The sequence below is a fragment of the Fundulus heteroclitus genome, chromosome 24 (genome assembly GCF_011125445.2).
Source record: "Fundulus heteroclitus isolate FHET01 chromosome 24, MU-UCD_Fhet_4.1, whole genome shotgun sequence".
Lineage (NCBI taxonomy): Eukaryota > Metazoa > Chordata > Actinopteri > Cyprinodontiformes > Fundulidae > Fundulus > Fundulus heteroclitus.
The window spans coordinates 4,513,915-4,530,136 of record NC_046384.1 but is presented as its reverse complement, the minus strand read 5'-3'; the positions used below and the strand labels follow the sequence as shown (position 1 = coordinate 4,530,136).

The 16,222-nt window shown below is 40.4% G+C and overlaps 1 protein-coding gene across 1 annotated transcript; it reads left to right on the top strand.

Annotated features, from left to right (window-relative positions):
* The first annotated feature begins 8,906 nt into the window (after positions 1–8,906).
* Positions 8,907–15,861, top strand: LOC118557940. The gene is made up of 9 exons (XM_036128452.1): positions 8,907–8,928; positions 11,353–11,616; positions 12,317–12,571; positions 12,646–12,891; positions 12,995–13,252; positions 13,335–13,634; positions 13,711–13,980; positions 14,156–14,239; positions 14,975–15,861. The coding sequence occupies exons 2-9, from the start codon at positions 11,558–11,560 to the stop codon at positions 15,039–15,041; spliced, it is 1,539 nt and encodes a 512-aa protein (XP_035984345.1). The 5' UTR covers positions 8,907–8,928; positions 11,353–11,557; the 3' UTR covers positions 15,042–15,861.
* Positions 15,862–16,222: the final 361 nt, after the last annotated feature.

Here is a 16,222-nt window from a genome sequence, read left to right as displayed (position 1 = left end):
TCAGATCTTCCTGAACAAACCAGGTTTTTTGTGAATCTGTTCTGTGCAGCAGCAGAGAGAGAACAGCAGACAGGAGAGAAGATGCTGAAGCTGTTAGCATCAGTCTGCACATATCAAACATTCCCTTTTAATGAAACATACTCTGATAATAGAGATCGGAGTGACTTCCTGCTGGATCTGTACTCCCAGATGAAGGACTGTGAGACTAAAACAGGTCTGAGTCTCCTTCCATCATTACAGTCAGTTTTCCAGTCAGTTACTGCAGACTGGACCATAAACCTCTCAGAGAGAAAGACCTCCATCCTCCTGGAAGTGCTGAAACTCCAACCAGAGAAGAAACCAGTGAAGCTGACAGGCTGCTCACAGGAAGAGAGCGAAGTGAGGAGTTTCCTACAGTGTCTGCCTTATATCTCACAGCTCAGGTACAGTAATGCAGTCATTCAATATTGTATTAATTGTTTTTATTAAACCATGCATGTTAGAATAATTGGAGAAAAATATGACTCCACAAAGTCCAAATAACCTTTAGATCTTCACCATGACATATTCCAGCTTTTCTTCTTTATTATAAATCATTCTAATCTTCAAACTGATGTTTCCTTTAGTTTCACTTTCTTTTTGCTTTAAACTGTGATTATTCACTAACATGCAGGATTGATCTATAAACTCAAGTTTAATTATAAATTATAGCATCTAGTGGATATAAAATCTATTATTTATGACTAGTTTCATAATTATGTTTTAGTTTAATTAACTTTTCATTGAGATCCATTCTGTGTCCATCCAGTGAAAGGTTCAGTCTTGTCAAGGTCTTCCTCCTCCAGTCCATCCTGTCTAAGTCCTCCCTCATGTTTCCAGTGGTCAGAACAGCAACATGAACCATTACTGGCTGCTGGTCTAACTGCTCTGAATGAAGGTCTCTGTGGGAACAAATGCTTCCAGAGAACAATGTGGGAGAACATGCATGTTTGAAGGAGAAATATTGAGCTGCAGCAGCGTAGAAACATGTGACAGTCTTCAGTGTGAGAGAATAATGAAATGATGTGAATACTAAGAGCTCTGTAGCTCAGTGACAACAACACAGCCATGTTAACAGCTCCTCAGACACACAGAGAAAAACATGCAGTTAAAGCTGCTGCTGGTTGCTTGAATTTCTCTGCAGCTAAAAACTAAATCCAACATCAGGAAATGCCAGAGATGATAATAAGTCAGAGATGTGAGCCACAGGATCAGTGTTTGTGTTGTGAGTCAGTAACAGCTGCTCTGATCAAACATGTGTTTAACATGTAATTTCATCACATCCAGGACAGACATGTTCAAGATGGAGTCCATCAGTAGTCAGTGGTTGTTTTTATGCAGCTCAGACCAAATCATCACTAAATGTTTCCTTCTTGTTGTTCCAGGTTTGATCCTCAGAGGTCAGAGCTTCCTGAACAAACCAGGTTCTTAGTGAATCTGTTCTGTGCAGCAGCAGAGAGAGAACAGCAGACAGGAGAGAAGATGCTGCAGCTGTTAGCATCAGTCTGCAGATATCAAACATTCCCTTTTAATGAAACATACTCTGATAATAGAGATCGGAGTGACTTCCTGCTGGATCTGTACTCCCAGATGAAGGACTGTGAGACTAAAACAGGTCTGAGTCTCCTTCCATCATTACAGTCAGTTTTCCAGTCAGCTCCTGCAGACTGGACCATAAACCTCTCAGAGAGAAAGACCTCCATCCTCCTGGAAGTGCTGAGACTCCAACCAGAGAAGAAACCAGTGGAGCTGAGAGGCTGCTCACAGGAAGAGAGCGAAGTGAGGAGTTTCCTACAGTGTCTGCCTTATATCTCACAGCTCAGGTACAGTAATGCAGTCATTCAATATTTTATTTATTTGTTTTATTAAATAGTAAATGGCTTGTTCTTGTATTGCGCTTTATCTAGTCTGACGACCCCAAAGAGCTTCACACTACAGTCATTCACCCATTCACACCCTGACGGTGGTGAGCTATGCTAGTAGCCACAGCTGCCCTGGAGCAGACTGACAGAGGCCAGCAGGAAATTAGACTGAAATGTTTTTTCTAGCAACTAGGGATGGATATCGTTAAGGATTTATTTATACTATTACTCTTAACAATATCCTTTATTGATGCGGCATTTTATTGGTATCCTTATTGATACTTTTTGTCAAAGAAAAGGTAAAAAAACAAACCAAATAATGATCACTAACTGGTTTATTTTTCTAAACATTTTGAACAAAAGCAAACAAAATTAAAGTACAGAATACTTTTTGTTACAGAAATATAGCAATAAAAACATTATAAAAATATTTTTTTTATGTAAAAAAGGCTAAAACAGAATTTTAAATAATAAGTATGTTGTAGGAGGGAGAAATATCTACATTTACAGGACAAAAAAATATTAAAACTCTCTAAATATGCTCAAAACAAAGAATAACTGTAAAATAATTTTAAGAATTACATATTTCTTTTCCTGAACACAAACTACATATATGAATTTTCTTATATAATAATTTTTAATCAAAAGAGAGCAGAGACACTCATTGATGAGCTGAATCAATGAGAGTCTGAGTGAATCAGTTACAGGGAGGATCTATTTAGGAGCAACAGTTTCAGAGAATAAATATCTTTACCTGTTAAAGATTTATAATATATTGTAATGATCTCTGTTTTCCATGTTAAGCTGAGGTTGTTCTAGTTATAACTCTAAGTGCCTTCAGTTAAATTCTGAGTGTCTTTAAATGCAGTATTACTCTGGCTACCCGGTTTCTATGGAAATGAATTGATTGACTGTGATTGGTTCTTCTTTTTTTCCCAGAATTCACTTGTTCTGGTGTTTAGGCTGAGATCATTCTCTTCTGTTCTGGCCTTGGCTACAGCCTACAGCAGACTGTGTAACATCTGGCTAATAAAGAGCCACTGAGAAAACTTCTGAGAGTTTGTTTAGCATCAAGTTTGCTGCAATATTTACATCCTGCTCTGTAATCTAGTGGAAGCTTAGCTGATAAGTTACTCGTTTTCTTTGGGAAACAGACTTCAAGCTGAGTTTGCTGCAGCAGCACAGTGACACTGACTGACTGACTGACTGACCGCCTGTCAGAGTTTCAAAGCAGGAGGAACTCACAGCTGATGGTTTGATGAAGAGATGTAAACTCAGAGCAATCTGTAGCTTTACTTGTTGCCAAAGTCTCAAAAAACACAGAAAAAATTACTAGATCCATTGCTTGTCTCTTTTGAATAAAAAGTCACTAGAAGGGTCTGAAAAGTTGCTAAATTGGCAACAGTATTGATGAAAGTAAGCGAGGAGAACATGTGAGAGCAGAACGTTAGCCCCTCCCATCAGTCCCCTTAAAGTGGAGAATATTAAAAACAATGTTTCTGTTGGAGTCTCCCTGAAAAAATTAGTGTGACTTTAAAAATATGGTTAAGATGAACGATAAGGTGGAAGCTTGTTGGTCCGCTATGACCGTCTGTTGAGGGCCCGGGGCCGTTTTGATACCAGGTTTTAGTACCAACCCCCAGTAGAGACACAATGACTGAGACTTAGACAACTTTACTGTCATATTGTATGTACAGAGTGCATACAGAACAAAATTTCATTATATACAGTTTACAACAATATAGGATTACAGGTGGGATTAGACATTTACAATATAAAGTGCAGCAGTGGTCAGAATGTAACAATGCAGGAGAAAAACAGTGCACAGAATAATAATGAGCAGTATGCAGCTCAGACCAAATCATCACTAAATGTTTCCTTCTTGTTGTTCCAGGTTTTATCTTTGGAGATCAGATCTTCCTGAACAAACCTGGTTCTTAGTGAATCTGTTCTGTGCAGCAGCAGAGAGAGAACAGCAGACAGGAGAGAAGATGCTGCAGCTGTTAGCATCAGTCTGCAGATATCAAACATTCCCTCTAAATGAAACATACTCTAATGATAAATATCAGAGTGACTTCCTGCTGGATCTGTACTCCCAGATGAAGGACTGTGAGACTAAAACAGGTCTGAGTCTCCTTCCATCATTACAGTCAGTTTTCCAGTCAGCTCCTGCAGTCTGGACCATAAACCTCTCAGAGAGAAAGACCTCCATCCTCCTGGAAGTGCTGAGACTCCAACCAGAGAAGAAACCAGTGAAGCTGACTGGCTGCTCACAGGAAGAGAGTGAAGTGAGGGGTTTCCTGCAGTTTCTGCCTTATATCTCACAGCTCAGGTACAGTAATGCAGTAATTTAATATTTTATTTATTTGTTTTATTAAATGGTAAATGGCTTGTTCTTGTATTGCGCTTTATCTAGTCTGACGACCCCAAAGAGCTTCACACTACAGTCATTCACCCATTCACACCCTGACGGTGGTGAGCTATGCTAGTAGCCACAGCTGCCCTGGGGCAGACTGACAGAGGCCAGCAGGAAATTCAGCTGAAGGGTTTTTTCTAGCAACTAGGGATGGATATCGTTAAGGATTTATTTATACTATTACTCTTAACGATATCCTTTATTGATCCGGTATTTTATTGGTACCCTTATTGATACTTTTTGTCAAAGAAAAGGTAAAAAAAAACAAACCAAATAATGATCACTAACTGGTTTATTTTTTAAAAGGTTTTGAACAAAACCACACATAAAATTACACAATATATTTTTTCAGAAATAGAGCAATAAATACATTCTATAAATGATCTGACATGTAAGAAATGCTGAAACACTATATATTGAATAAAACATATGTTTTAAGAGAGAAATATCTAAATTTATGAGACAAAAAATTATAAAAACTCTGTTTCAACAAAAATACTTATGAAATAATTAAAAGTATTAAATAATATTTTATCTGAATACAAACTACATTGATAATTTTTTATACTATCAATTTTAACCAAAAGAGAGCAGAGACACTCGGTGATGAGCTGAATCAATGAGAGGCTGAGTGAATCAGTTACAGGGAGGATCTATTTAAGAGCAACAATTTCAGAGAATAAATATCATTACCTGTTAAAGATTTATAAGATATTGTAATGATCTCTGTTTTCCATGTTAAGCTGAGGTTGTTCTAGTTATAACTCTAAGTGCCTTCAGTTAGATTCTTAGTTTATTTAAATGCAGTATTAGTCTGTCTACCCGGTTTCGATGGCAATGAATTGATTGACTGTGATTGGTTCTTCTTTTTTTCCCAGAATTCACTTGTTCTGGTGTTGAGGCTGAGATCATTTTCTTCTGTTCTGGCCTTGGCTACAGCCTACAGCAGACTGTGTAACATCTGGCTAATAAAGAGCCACTGAGAAAACTTCTGAGAGTTTGTTTAGCATCAAGTTTGCTGCAATATTTACATCCTGCTCTGTAATCTAGTGGAAGCTTAGCTGATAAGTTACTCGTTTTCTTTGGGAAACAGACTTCAAGCTGAGTTTGCTGCAGCAGCACAGTGACACTGACTGACTGACTGACTGACCGCCTGTCAGAGTTTCAAAGCAGGAGGAACTCACAGCTGATGGTTTGATGAAGAGACGTAAACTCAGAGCAATTGGTGCTTTAACTTGTTGCCAAAGTCTCCAACAACACGAAAAAAATTACTAGATCCATTGCTTGTCTCTTTTGAATAAAAAGTCACTAGAAGGGTTTGAAAAGTTGCTAAATTGGCAACAGTATTGATGAAAGTAAGCGAGGAGAACATGTGAGAGCAGAACGTTAGCCCCTCCCATCAGTCCCCCTAAAGTGGAGAATATTAAAAACAATGTTTCTGTTGGAGTCTCCCTGAAAAAATTAGTGTGACTTTAAAAATATGGTTAAGATGAACGATAAGGTGGAAGCTTGTTGGTCCGCTATGACCGTCTGTTGAGGCCCCGGGGCCGTTTTGATACCAGGTTTTAGTACCAACCCCCAGTAGAGACACAATGACTGAGACTTAGACAACTTTATTGTCATATTGTATGTACAGAGTGCATACAGAACAAAATGTCATTATATACAGCTTATAACAATATAGGATTACAGGTGGGATGAGACATTTACAATATAAAGTGCAGCAGTGATCAGAATGTAACAATGCAGGAGAAAAACAGTGCACAGAATAATGAGCAGTATGCAGCTCAGACCAAATCATCACTAAATGTTTCCTTCTTGTTGTTCCAGGTTTCTTCCTCGGAGCTCAGATCTTCCTGAACAAACCAGGTTCTTAGTGAATCTGTTCTGTGCAGCAGCAGAGAGAGAACAGCAGACAGGAGAGAAGATGCTGCAGCTGTTAGCATCAGTCTGCAGATATCAAACATTCCCTCTAAATGAAACATACTCTAATGATAAATATCAGAGTGACTTCCTGCTGGATCTGTACTCCCAGATGAAGGACTGTGAGACTAAAACAGGTCTGAGTCTCCTTCCATCATTACAGTCAGTTTTCCAGTCAGCTCCTGCAGTCTGGACCATAAACCTCTCAGAGAGAAAGACCTCCATCCTCCTGGAAGTGCTGAGACTCCAACCAGAGAAGAAACCAGTGAAGCTGACAGGCTGCTCACAGGAAGAGAGTGAAGTGAGGAGTTTCCTGCAGTTTCTGCCTTATATCTCACAGCTCAGGTACAGTAATGCAGTCATTTAGTATTTTATTTAGTTGTGTTTATCAAATAGTAAATGGTTTGTACTTTTATAGTGCTTTATCTAGTCTGACGACCCCAAAGTGCTTCACACTACAGTCAGTCACCCATTCACACCCTGACGGTGGTGAGCTATGCTAGTAGCCACAGCTGCCCTGGGGCAGACTGACAGAGGCCAGCAGGAAATTCAGCTGAAGGGTTTTTTCTAGCAACTAGGGATGGATATCGTTAAGGATTTATTTATACTATTACTCTTAACGATATCCTTTATTGATCCGGTATTTTATTGGTACCCTTATTGATACTTTTTGTCAAAGAAAAGGTAAAAAAAACAAACCAAATAATGATCACTAACTGGCTTATTTTTTAAAAGGTTTTGAACAAAACCACACATAAAATTACACAATATATTTTTTCAGAAATAGAGCAATAAATACATTCTATAAATGATCTGACTTGTAAGAAATGCTGAAACACTATATATTGAATAAAACATATATTTTAAGAGAGAAATATCTAAATTTATGAGACAAAAAATTATAAAAACTCTGTTTCAACAAAAATACTTATGAAATAATTAAAAGTATTAAATAATATTTTATCTGAATACAAACTACATTGATAATTTTTTATACTATCAATTTTAACCAAAAGAGAGCAGAGACAGTCAGTGATGAGCTGAATCAATGAGAGGCTGCATGAATCAGTTACAGGGAGGATCTATTTAAGAGCAACAATTTCAGAGAATAAATATCATTACCTGTTAAAGATTTATAATATATTGTAATGATCTCTGTTTTCCATGTTAAGCTGAGGTTGTTCTAGTTATAACTCTAAGTGCCTTCAGTTAAATTCTTAGTTTATTTAAATGCAGAATTAGTCTGTCTACCCGGTTTCGATGGCAATGAATTGACTGACTGTGATTGGTTCTTCTTTTTTTCCCAGAATTCACTTGTTCTGGTGTTGAGGCTGAGATCATTCTCTTCTGTTCTGGCCTTGGCTACAGCCTACAGCAGACTGTGTAACATCTGGCTAATAAAGAGCCACTGAGAAAACTTCTGAGAGTTTGTTTAGCATCAAGTTTGCTGCAATATTTACATCCTGCTCTGTAATCTAGTGGAAGCTTAGCTGATAAGTTACTCGTTTTCTTTGGGAAACAGACTTCAAGCTGAGTTTGCTGCAGCAGCACAGTGACACTGACTGACTGACTGACTGACCGCCTGTCAGAGTTTCAAAGCAGGAGGAACTCACAGCTGATGGTTTGATGAAGAGATGTATACTCAGAGCAATTGGTGCTTTTACTTGTTGCCAAAGTCTCCAACAACACGGAAAAAATTACTAGATCCATTGCTTGTCTCTTTTGAATAAAAAGTCACTAGAAGGGTCTGAAAAGTTGCTAAATTGGCAACAGTATTGATGAAAGTAAGCGAGGAGAACATGTGAGAGCAGAACGTTAGCCCCTCCCATCAGTCCCCTTAAAGTGGAGAATATTAAAAACAATGTTTCTGTTGGAGTCTCCCTGAAAAAATTAGTGTGACTTTAAAAATATGGTTAAGATGAACGATAAGGTGGAAGCTTGTTGGTCCGCTATGACCGTCTGTTGAGGGCCCGGGGCCGTTTTGATACCAGGTTTTAGTACCAACCCCCAGTAGAGACACAATGACTGAGACTTAGACAACTTTACTGTCATATTGTATGTACAGAGTGCATACAGAACAAAATTTCATTATATACAGTTTACAACAATATAGGATTACAGGTGGGATTAGACATTTACAATATAAAGTGCAGCAGTGGTCAGAATGTAACAATGCAGGAGAAAAACAGTGCACAGAATAATAATGAGCAGTATGCAGCTCAGACCAAATCATCACTAAATGTTTCCTTCTTGTTGTTCCAGGTTTTATTATCAGAGATCAGATCTTCCTGAACAAACCAGGTTCTTGGTGAATCTGTTCTGTGCAGCAGCAGAGAGAGAACAGCAGACAGGAGAGAAGATGCTGCAGCTGTTAGCATCAGTCTGCAGATATCAAACATTCCCTGTAGAGGATGAATACATGGATGATGAAGATGATAAATATCAGAGTGACTTCCTGCTGGATCTGTACTCCCAGATGAAGGACCGTGAGACTAAAACAGGTCTGAGTCTCCTTCCATCATTACAGTCAGTTTTCCAGTCAGCTCCTGCAGTCTGGACCATAAACCTCTCAGAGACAAAGACCTCCACCCTCCTGGAAGTGCTGAGACTCCAACCAGAGAAGAAACCAGTGGAGCTGATAGTCTGCTCACAGGAAGAGAGTGAAGTGAGGAGTTTCATACAGTGTCTGCCTTATATCTCACAGCTCAGGTACAGTAATGCAGTCATTTAGTATTTTATTTAGTTGTGTTTATCAAATAGTAAATGGTTTGTACTTTTATAGTGCTTTATCTAGTCTGATGACCCCAAAGAGCTTCACACTACAGTCAGTCAGCCATTCACACCCTGACGGTGGTGAGCTATGCTAGTAGCCACAGCTGCCCTGGGGCAGACTGACAGAGGCCAGCAGGAAATTCAGCTGAAGGGTTTTTTCTAGTGACTAGGGATGGATATCGTTAAGGATTTATTTATACTATTACTCTTAACGATATCCTTTATTGATCCAGCATTTTATTGGTACCCTTATTGATACTTTTTGTAAAAAAAAAAAGGTAAAAAAAATAAAAAATAAAAAAAAATAATGATCATTAACTGGTTTATTTTTTAAAAGGTTTTGAACAAAACCACACATAAAATTACAAAATATATTTTTTCAGAAATAGAGCAATAAATACATTTTATAAATGATCTGACATGTAAGAAATGCTGAAACACTATATCTTTAATAAAACATATGTTTTAAGAGAGAAATATCTAAATTTATGAGACAAAACATTATAAAAACTCTGTTTCGACAAAACATACCTATAAAATAATTAAAAGTATTAAATAATATTTTATCTGAATACAAACTACATTGATAATTTTTTATATTATCAATTTTAACCAAAAGAGAGCAGAGACAGTCAGTGATGAGCTGAATCAATGAGAGGCTGTGAGTGAATCAGTTACAGGGGGGATCTATTTAAGAGCAACAATTTCAGAGAATAAATATCATTACCTGTTAAAGATTTATAATATATTGTAATGATCTCTGTTTAATATGTTAAGCTGAGGTTGTTCTAGTTATAACTCTAAGTGCCTTCAGTTAAATTCTGAGTGTCTTTAAATGCAGTATTACTCTGGCTACCCGGTTTCTATGGAAATGAATTGATTGACTGTGATTGGTTCTTCTTTTTTTCCCAGAATTCACTTGTTCTGGTGTTGAGGCTGAGATCATTCTCTCCTGTTTTGGCCTTGGCTACGGCCTACAGTAGACTGTGTAACATCTGGCTAATAAAGAGCCACTGAGAAAACTTCTGAGAGTTTGTTTAGCATCAAGTTTGTTACAATATTTACATCCTGCTCTGTGGAAACTTTGCTGATAAGTTACTCGTTTTCTTTGGGAAACAGACTTCAAGCTGAGTTTGCTGCAGCAGCACAGTGACACTGACTGACTGAGCTTTCAGAGCAGGAGGAACTCACAGCTGATGGTTTGATGAAGAGATGTAAACTCAGAGCAATCTGTAGCTTTACTTGTTGCCAAAGTCTCAAAAAACACGGAAAAAATTACTAGATCCATTGCTTGTCTCTTTTGAATAAAAAGTCACTAGAAGGGTTTGAAAAGTTGCTAAATTGGCAACAGTATTGATGAAAGTAAGCGAGGAGAACATGTGAGAGCAGAACGTTAGCCCCTCCCATCAGTCCCCTTAAAGTGGAGAATATTAAAAACAATGTTTCTGTTGGAGTCTCCCTGAAAAAATTAGTTTGACTTTAAAAATATGGTTAAGATGAACGATAAGGTGGAAGCTTGTTGGTCCGCTAGGACCGTCTGTTGAGGCCCCGGGGCCGTTTTGATACCAGGTTTTAGTACCAACCCCCACTAGAGACACAATGACTGAGACTTAGACAACTTTATTGTCATATTGTATGTACAGAGTGCATATAGAACAAAATTTCATTATATACAGCTCACAACAATATAAGATTACAGGTGGGATGAGACATTTACAATATAAAGTGCAGCAGTGATCAGAATGTAACAATGCAGGAGAAAAACAGTGCACAGAATAATGAGCAGTATGCAGCTCAGACCAAATCATCACTAAATGTTTCCTTCTTCTTGTTCCAGGTTTGTTCCTCAGAGCTCATATCTTCCTGAACAAACCTGGTTCTTAGTGAATCTGTTTTGTGCAGCAGCAGAGAGAGAACAGCAGACAGGAGAGAAGATGCTGCAGCTGTTAGCATCAGTCTGCAGATATCAAACATTCCCTTTTAATGAAAGATACTCTGGTTCTAAATATCAGAGTGACTTCCTGCTGGATCTGTACTCCCAGATGAAGGACCGTCAGACTAAAACAGGTCTGAGTCTCCTTCCATCATTACAGTCAGTTTTCCAGTCAGCTCCTGCAGTCTGGACCATAGACCTCTCAGAGAGAAAGACCTCCATCCTCCTGGAAGTTCTGAGACTCCAACCAGAGAAGAAACCAGTGGTGCTGACAGGCTGCTCACAGGAAGAGAGTGAAGTGAGGAGTTTCCTACAGTGTCTGCCTTATATCTCACAGCTCAGGTACAGTATTGTTTTATTTAACATTATTATTTAATACAGTTTTTTTTGCATCTGTCTGATATGTCATTGGTTTCTCTGTCTCTCAGCTGTGCTCCAGGGTTCTTCCAGAGTGTCTGTTCGTCCATATCAGTGAGATCCAGAGAGGAGGTCCACCAGCTGGGGTCTCTGCTGCAGCTCCTGGACTTCAACCTGCTGCTAACAGGAGAGTTACGCAGGAAAACCTGCAGATCTGTGAGCAGAGTTCTGCAACTGTGTGGATCTAAAGTGGATCTGGTCCTCAAAGCCAACAAGATGTCTGCCAGAGGAGGGTCCGTCCTCTTTGGCTCTACAACACACCTCCACAGTCTCAGGCAGGAACCTCCTTTTCACCACTAACCTGCAGTCGTGTTGAACCATCAGATCTTGATTGTATTAAGATTCTGGGTCTGCTTCCTGCTCCATTTCACCACGGCCCGTCTCACCCGCTCCGAGGATTTGGTCGCAAAGGAAGAAACAATTATCAGACACTAAACACTTATAACATACTTATAACATATATTTATTTCATTTTAGAATTCCAAAAAGGGAGACAGCACTTACAAACTTTACCATCGACCTCATGTAGCCTATTACCCCCCAGAAGTGTCTTCTGCGCAGTTTAAGCTGTTGTCTCTTCGTACAACCCCAAACATGTCTTTTTAACAACACCTCAAGAATCCCTGCAGGCATTCAGTCTCCAGCACACATGTGCTTTCTGAAGCTGTAAGTAATAGCCCTGGTCTGTTTCTAGGACTTAACTAAGATAACACTGAGAACCGTGAGAAAGTTTTCAAACTGTAAACTATTCTGCAAAATCCCTCATAAATAACTCTCATACTGGTCTGCACCTGGAGCCTTACTGGAGCTGGAATGAAGTCATTGTTTTTCAAATAGTCTGCAAAACTCCCCATCCCAAGTCACTGTTTAATGATTAAAATTCGGGTAACTTTAAAAATACAGTACACTATTATCATAAAAACGACTATATATTCTACATAACAATCTCCATCATGTCTGTCTTTCTGATTTCAGACTTTCCAGCAGCGTGGCCTTGTTCCTGTCTCTGTGGGTGAGAAGAGGCAGGGTGGCCTCTCCTCTGGTTGTTGAAGAGCTTTCTGTGGTCTCCACCGATGCTCGACCTTCACAGAGAGTCTTTCTGAAGCTCTGCAGCAGTTTGGCGTCTCTGCTGAGGTTCTGGACCGTCAGACGGTTGGACCTGACTGAGTCCTGCCTCCCTGCTCAGAGTCTCTTCAGTCTGCTGCTTCATGATGCTCCTCTCACAGTCAGGTAAAGGTCTCTCCTCTCCTCCATCAGCTGGACTCATTTATCTTCATTAAGGATTTAATCTGTGAACTCCTCAGACTGAGTGAGGAGAGTCTCCAGCAGCTGGTGGTCCTCCTCCATGAGGTCCAGGACCAGGAGTTGACGTTGTCCTTCCTGAATAAGCTTGGTGGAGACCTGAGCTCCTGCAGGCTGAGCTGGGAGGTCCTTCACTATCTGCTGCAGCAGCCGTCAGCTCAGACCATCACCGTGAACCTGAAGAAGAACCGCTTACAGGACAGAGCTGCACAGCTGCTGCCCTTCCTGCACAGGCTGCTGCTTCAGAGGTGGAGGTTTAGTCTTCTTCTCATGAATAGTTGGTCTGATCTTCCATCTGCAGCCTCTGGTTCCTGTAACTAAACAAAGTGTCTCTCCTCTGCCTGCCTTCAGGCCCAGCCCCAGCTTTGTGAGGACGTCCATCAGAGAGATCCACAGAGCTGGCAGCAGTCACATGATCCCCGGTCTGCTGAGGTCACTGGGTCATGTGATCAACCTGAGCTGCACGGAGCTGGACTCAGAGGATGCTGCTGCTCTGCTCTTCATCCTCAGACACGGTGATGGAGTTAAGCTGAAGCTGCTGTGGAGCTCCATCCCTGCAGAGGGAACACAGTCCATCCTCAGGATGCTGCGCTCAGTTTCTGATCTCAGGTCAGATATTAGAGCTCCTTCCCCTGATAAAACGTTCCCTCCTGTTCTTTAACTGGTTGGTTCTCTTCTCCGTTCCCACCAGCGTGGACAGGAAGCAGCTGCTGAGCTTCGTCCGCTGCTGCGCTGCCTCTGACGGCCAGCAGGAGGCGTCGGACCTGCTGAGGACTCTGCAGCACAGCTTGGACCTGTCCCTCTCCTCCTGCATGGAGGTACCAGAGGAGGATCAGCCTGAGCCTCTGAGGGTGACGGCTGCCGACTGCAGGGCCGTCTCCAGCATCCTGAGACGCAGCAGCAGGGACACACAGCTCCACCTGAGGGACTGCGAGGTGGAGGACAGCGGGCTGGACCTCCTGTTTCCTGTCCTGGACAGGGTCCGTCTCAGGTGAGGAAGAGCGCCGCTGAAGATGAAGCTGAAGCTTCTTCACTTCGATGATCTTTGCTCTGTTCCTCCTGTTCAGAGTCAGTAAGACGGTCCTGGTCCAGCTGCTGTCCCTGCTTCCTGTGGACTGTGAGAGGGACACAGTGAGACGGGCCGTGTCCCTGTGCAGAGCCCTGGGAGGAGAACTGGATCTGAGTCACGTCCCACTGGATCAGAGGCTCTGTGGATCTCTGGTCCTGATGCTGGACCACTCTGAGGGTCTAACAGAGCTGGACCTCAGTCACTGCCAGCTGACAGACCAGCTGCTGCTCCAACTCATCGCACATCTGCACAAAGTCCAGGTCCTGGAGTAAGTGTCCCACACCGTCCCCTACTGTGGGAGACAAACACAAACACTTCCTCAGTTCTGATCCAAAGTGGAGCAGCTGGTCATCTGGAGCCTGCTGCTCTTCTCTGTGGTTCTGAATGCTTGCTTGTTCCCAGCAGAACCGGACATAATGCAGAATGTTGTGTTTGTGTTCCAGTCTGAGTCACAATCAGATCACCGATGCTTCCACTGCTCCGTTACTCCAGCTGGTCTCCATCAACCCCTCCATTGGTCCTGTGAGGTGAGCAAACTTTCATTAGTTCATCTTGAAATATTTAGTTGGCCAAGGTTTACATTTTTTAAAAAATTAAAACCTTGGCTAATAGGCCACGCCCACCTAGAGCATTTATTACCACACTGAGCCACTAACGACTGTTTTTGATGGACCCACACTAAGGTTTTTCTGTTCAGACACCTTTGCAACATAAACTTCTCATTATAGCTCTCCTGACGTTTAATGTTTTGAAACAATTAAAATTTCAACTGGATTATTCTTACCATAAATCCCCCGAGTCAATGTTTTAGCTAGCAAGCAGTAAAAGCTAAACACCCATGTGATGTAAAATCATCCAAATTGTATCTGTAACCAAGGACTCACTAGTTATTACCCAAAAATGTGCTTTATCTGATTACACACCCACCCTAAAGGCAGACACAGATAATCATTTATTAATTATAATAAATATTTAGGTAGCTGTATTTAGGCTGTTGTACCATTCCGTAAAAAAACTTCTTAAACTCTGCAATTTCAGTTTTACTTTCAGTTGTTCAGAGACAGGTTCCAGTTTTTTTTTTCTGATCCAAAGATGAGGTTTGTGGATCTAAAGTATCCTGGAACAGCAGTCTGCTGAAGATGAACTCTGGTACCTGATCTCCGTCATTTCTCTCAGAGGAATCCTGGCTGACCTCCCAGCAGCTCAAGCAATGTTGTCATGTCCGAATGAGTCACATCTGCTCTGATTTGTTCTGTTTCTAGACTCTTCAGCAACAACATCTTCAACAAAACTCCTTACAAGGTCAACAGGATATTTGAAGTCTGGTGAAGCAGCTTTCAGTCAGCTGGTCATGTGACCAACAGGAAGTGCCTTTCTCCTGGTTTATCAAGAACTTCTCTCAGGATCATCAAATAGTCGTATTGGTTGAAAACACTGTGAGGGGGGTCAGCAGTCTATTTGATCTGTTTTTCTTCTAGTTTCAATATTTCAGTCCAGAAATCTCAAAAGAAACCATGCAGTAACTGAAGGATCAGGAAGAAAACCAGTTTGGTACTTTAACTGGGCCTAACTGTGTGGAAATGGAAACATAGGGAATCATTTTAGTTCAGATTTAATGTCATGAAAGAGGTGGTGGTCATTTTCTCTGCTGCTTCTTCCTTAAGTTTAAATTACATTTTCTGAAATGTTACACAAATAAAATTATGCTTTACTGTAAACTGCAGAGAAACTTAATTTTCCATTGCCTCCATTAGAGGCTTTGTTTAAACCAGTTTACAGCTGGATGTTCCACTAAACACTGATCTCACAGCAGTTTTCTGTAACATCCATCCTTGTATCTGGAGGTAAAGAGCTGTTTAACATATTGCTCTCTCTCTCTTTCTCTTAGTTTTCTTATTTTCTGAAGAAATACATTTTGATTTTGTTTGTTCTAAAGAAATTTTAATTCAGCCCTAAATCTCAACAAAAAATGTTCACCATTAATATTTTTTCTGCTTATTTTAGTGGGGTATTTAACACCATATTTTATGTTCTAACTTTAAGCTTCCTTTGAATTTAAAGTACTTTATTGGGACTTCCTTCCTGTTAATGGGGAGTTTTTCTTTCCACTGTCGCTTTATGCATGCTCAGTATGAGGGATTGCTGCAAAGTCATGGACAATGCAGACGACTCTCCCTGTGGCTCTACGCTTCTCCAGGAGTGAATGCTGCTTGTCGGGACTTTGATGCAATCAACTGGATCCCTTATATAGGAAATTTTTTTGACCAATCTGTATAATCCGATGGATTTTGACTTTGCAAAGTGCATTGAGATGACATGTTTCATGAATTGGCGCTATATAAATAAAATTGAGTTCAATTTAATTTACTTGGGGAGGTATATCAAGGTTCTGTACTGTGGGGCTTATTTTTAATTCAGTCCTCAAAGAAACAACAGGGTAATTTAGATGTACCTGATTTGTTGATTGAGTTTTTTTGAGTTTCTACTAAAATGTACGTTTTTGGGTGCTT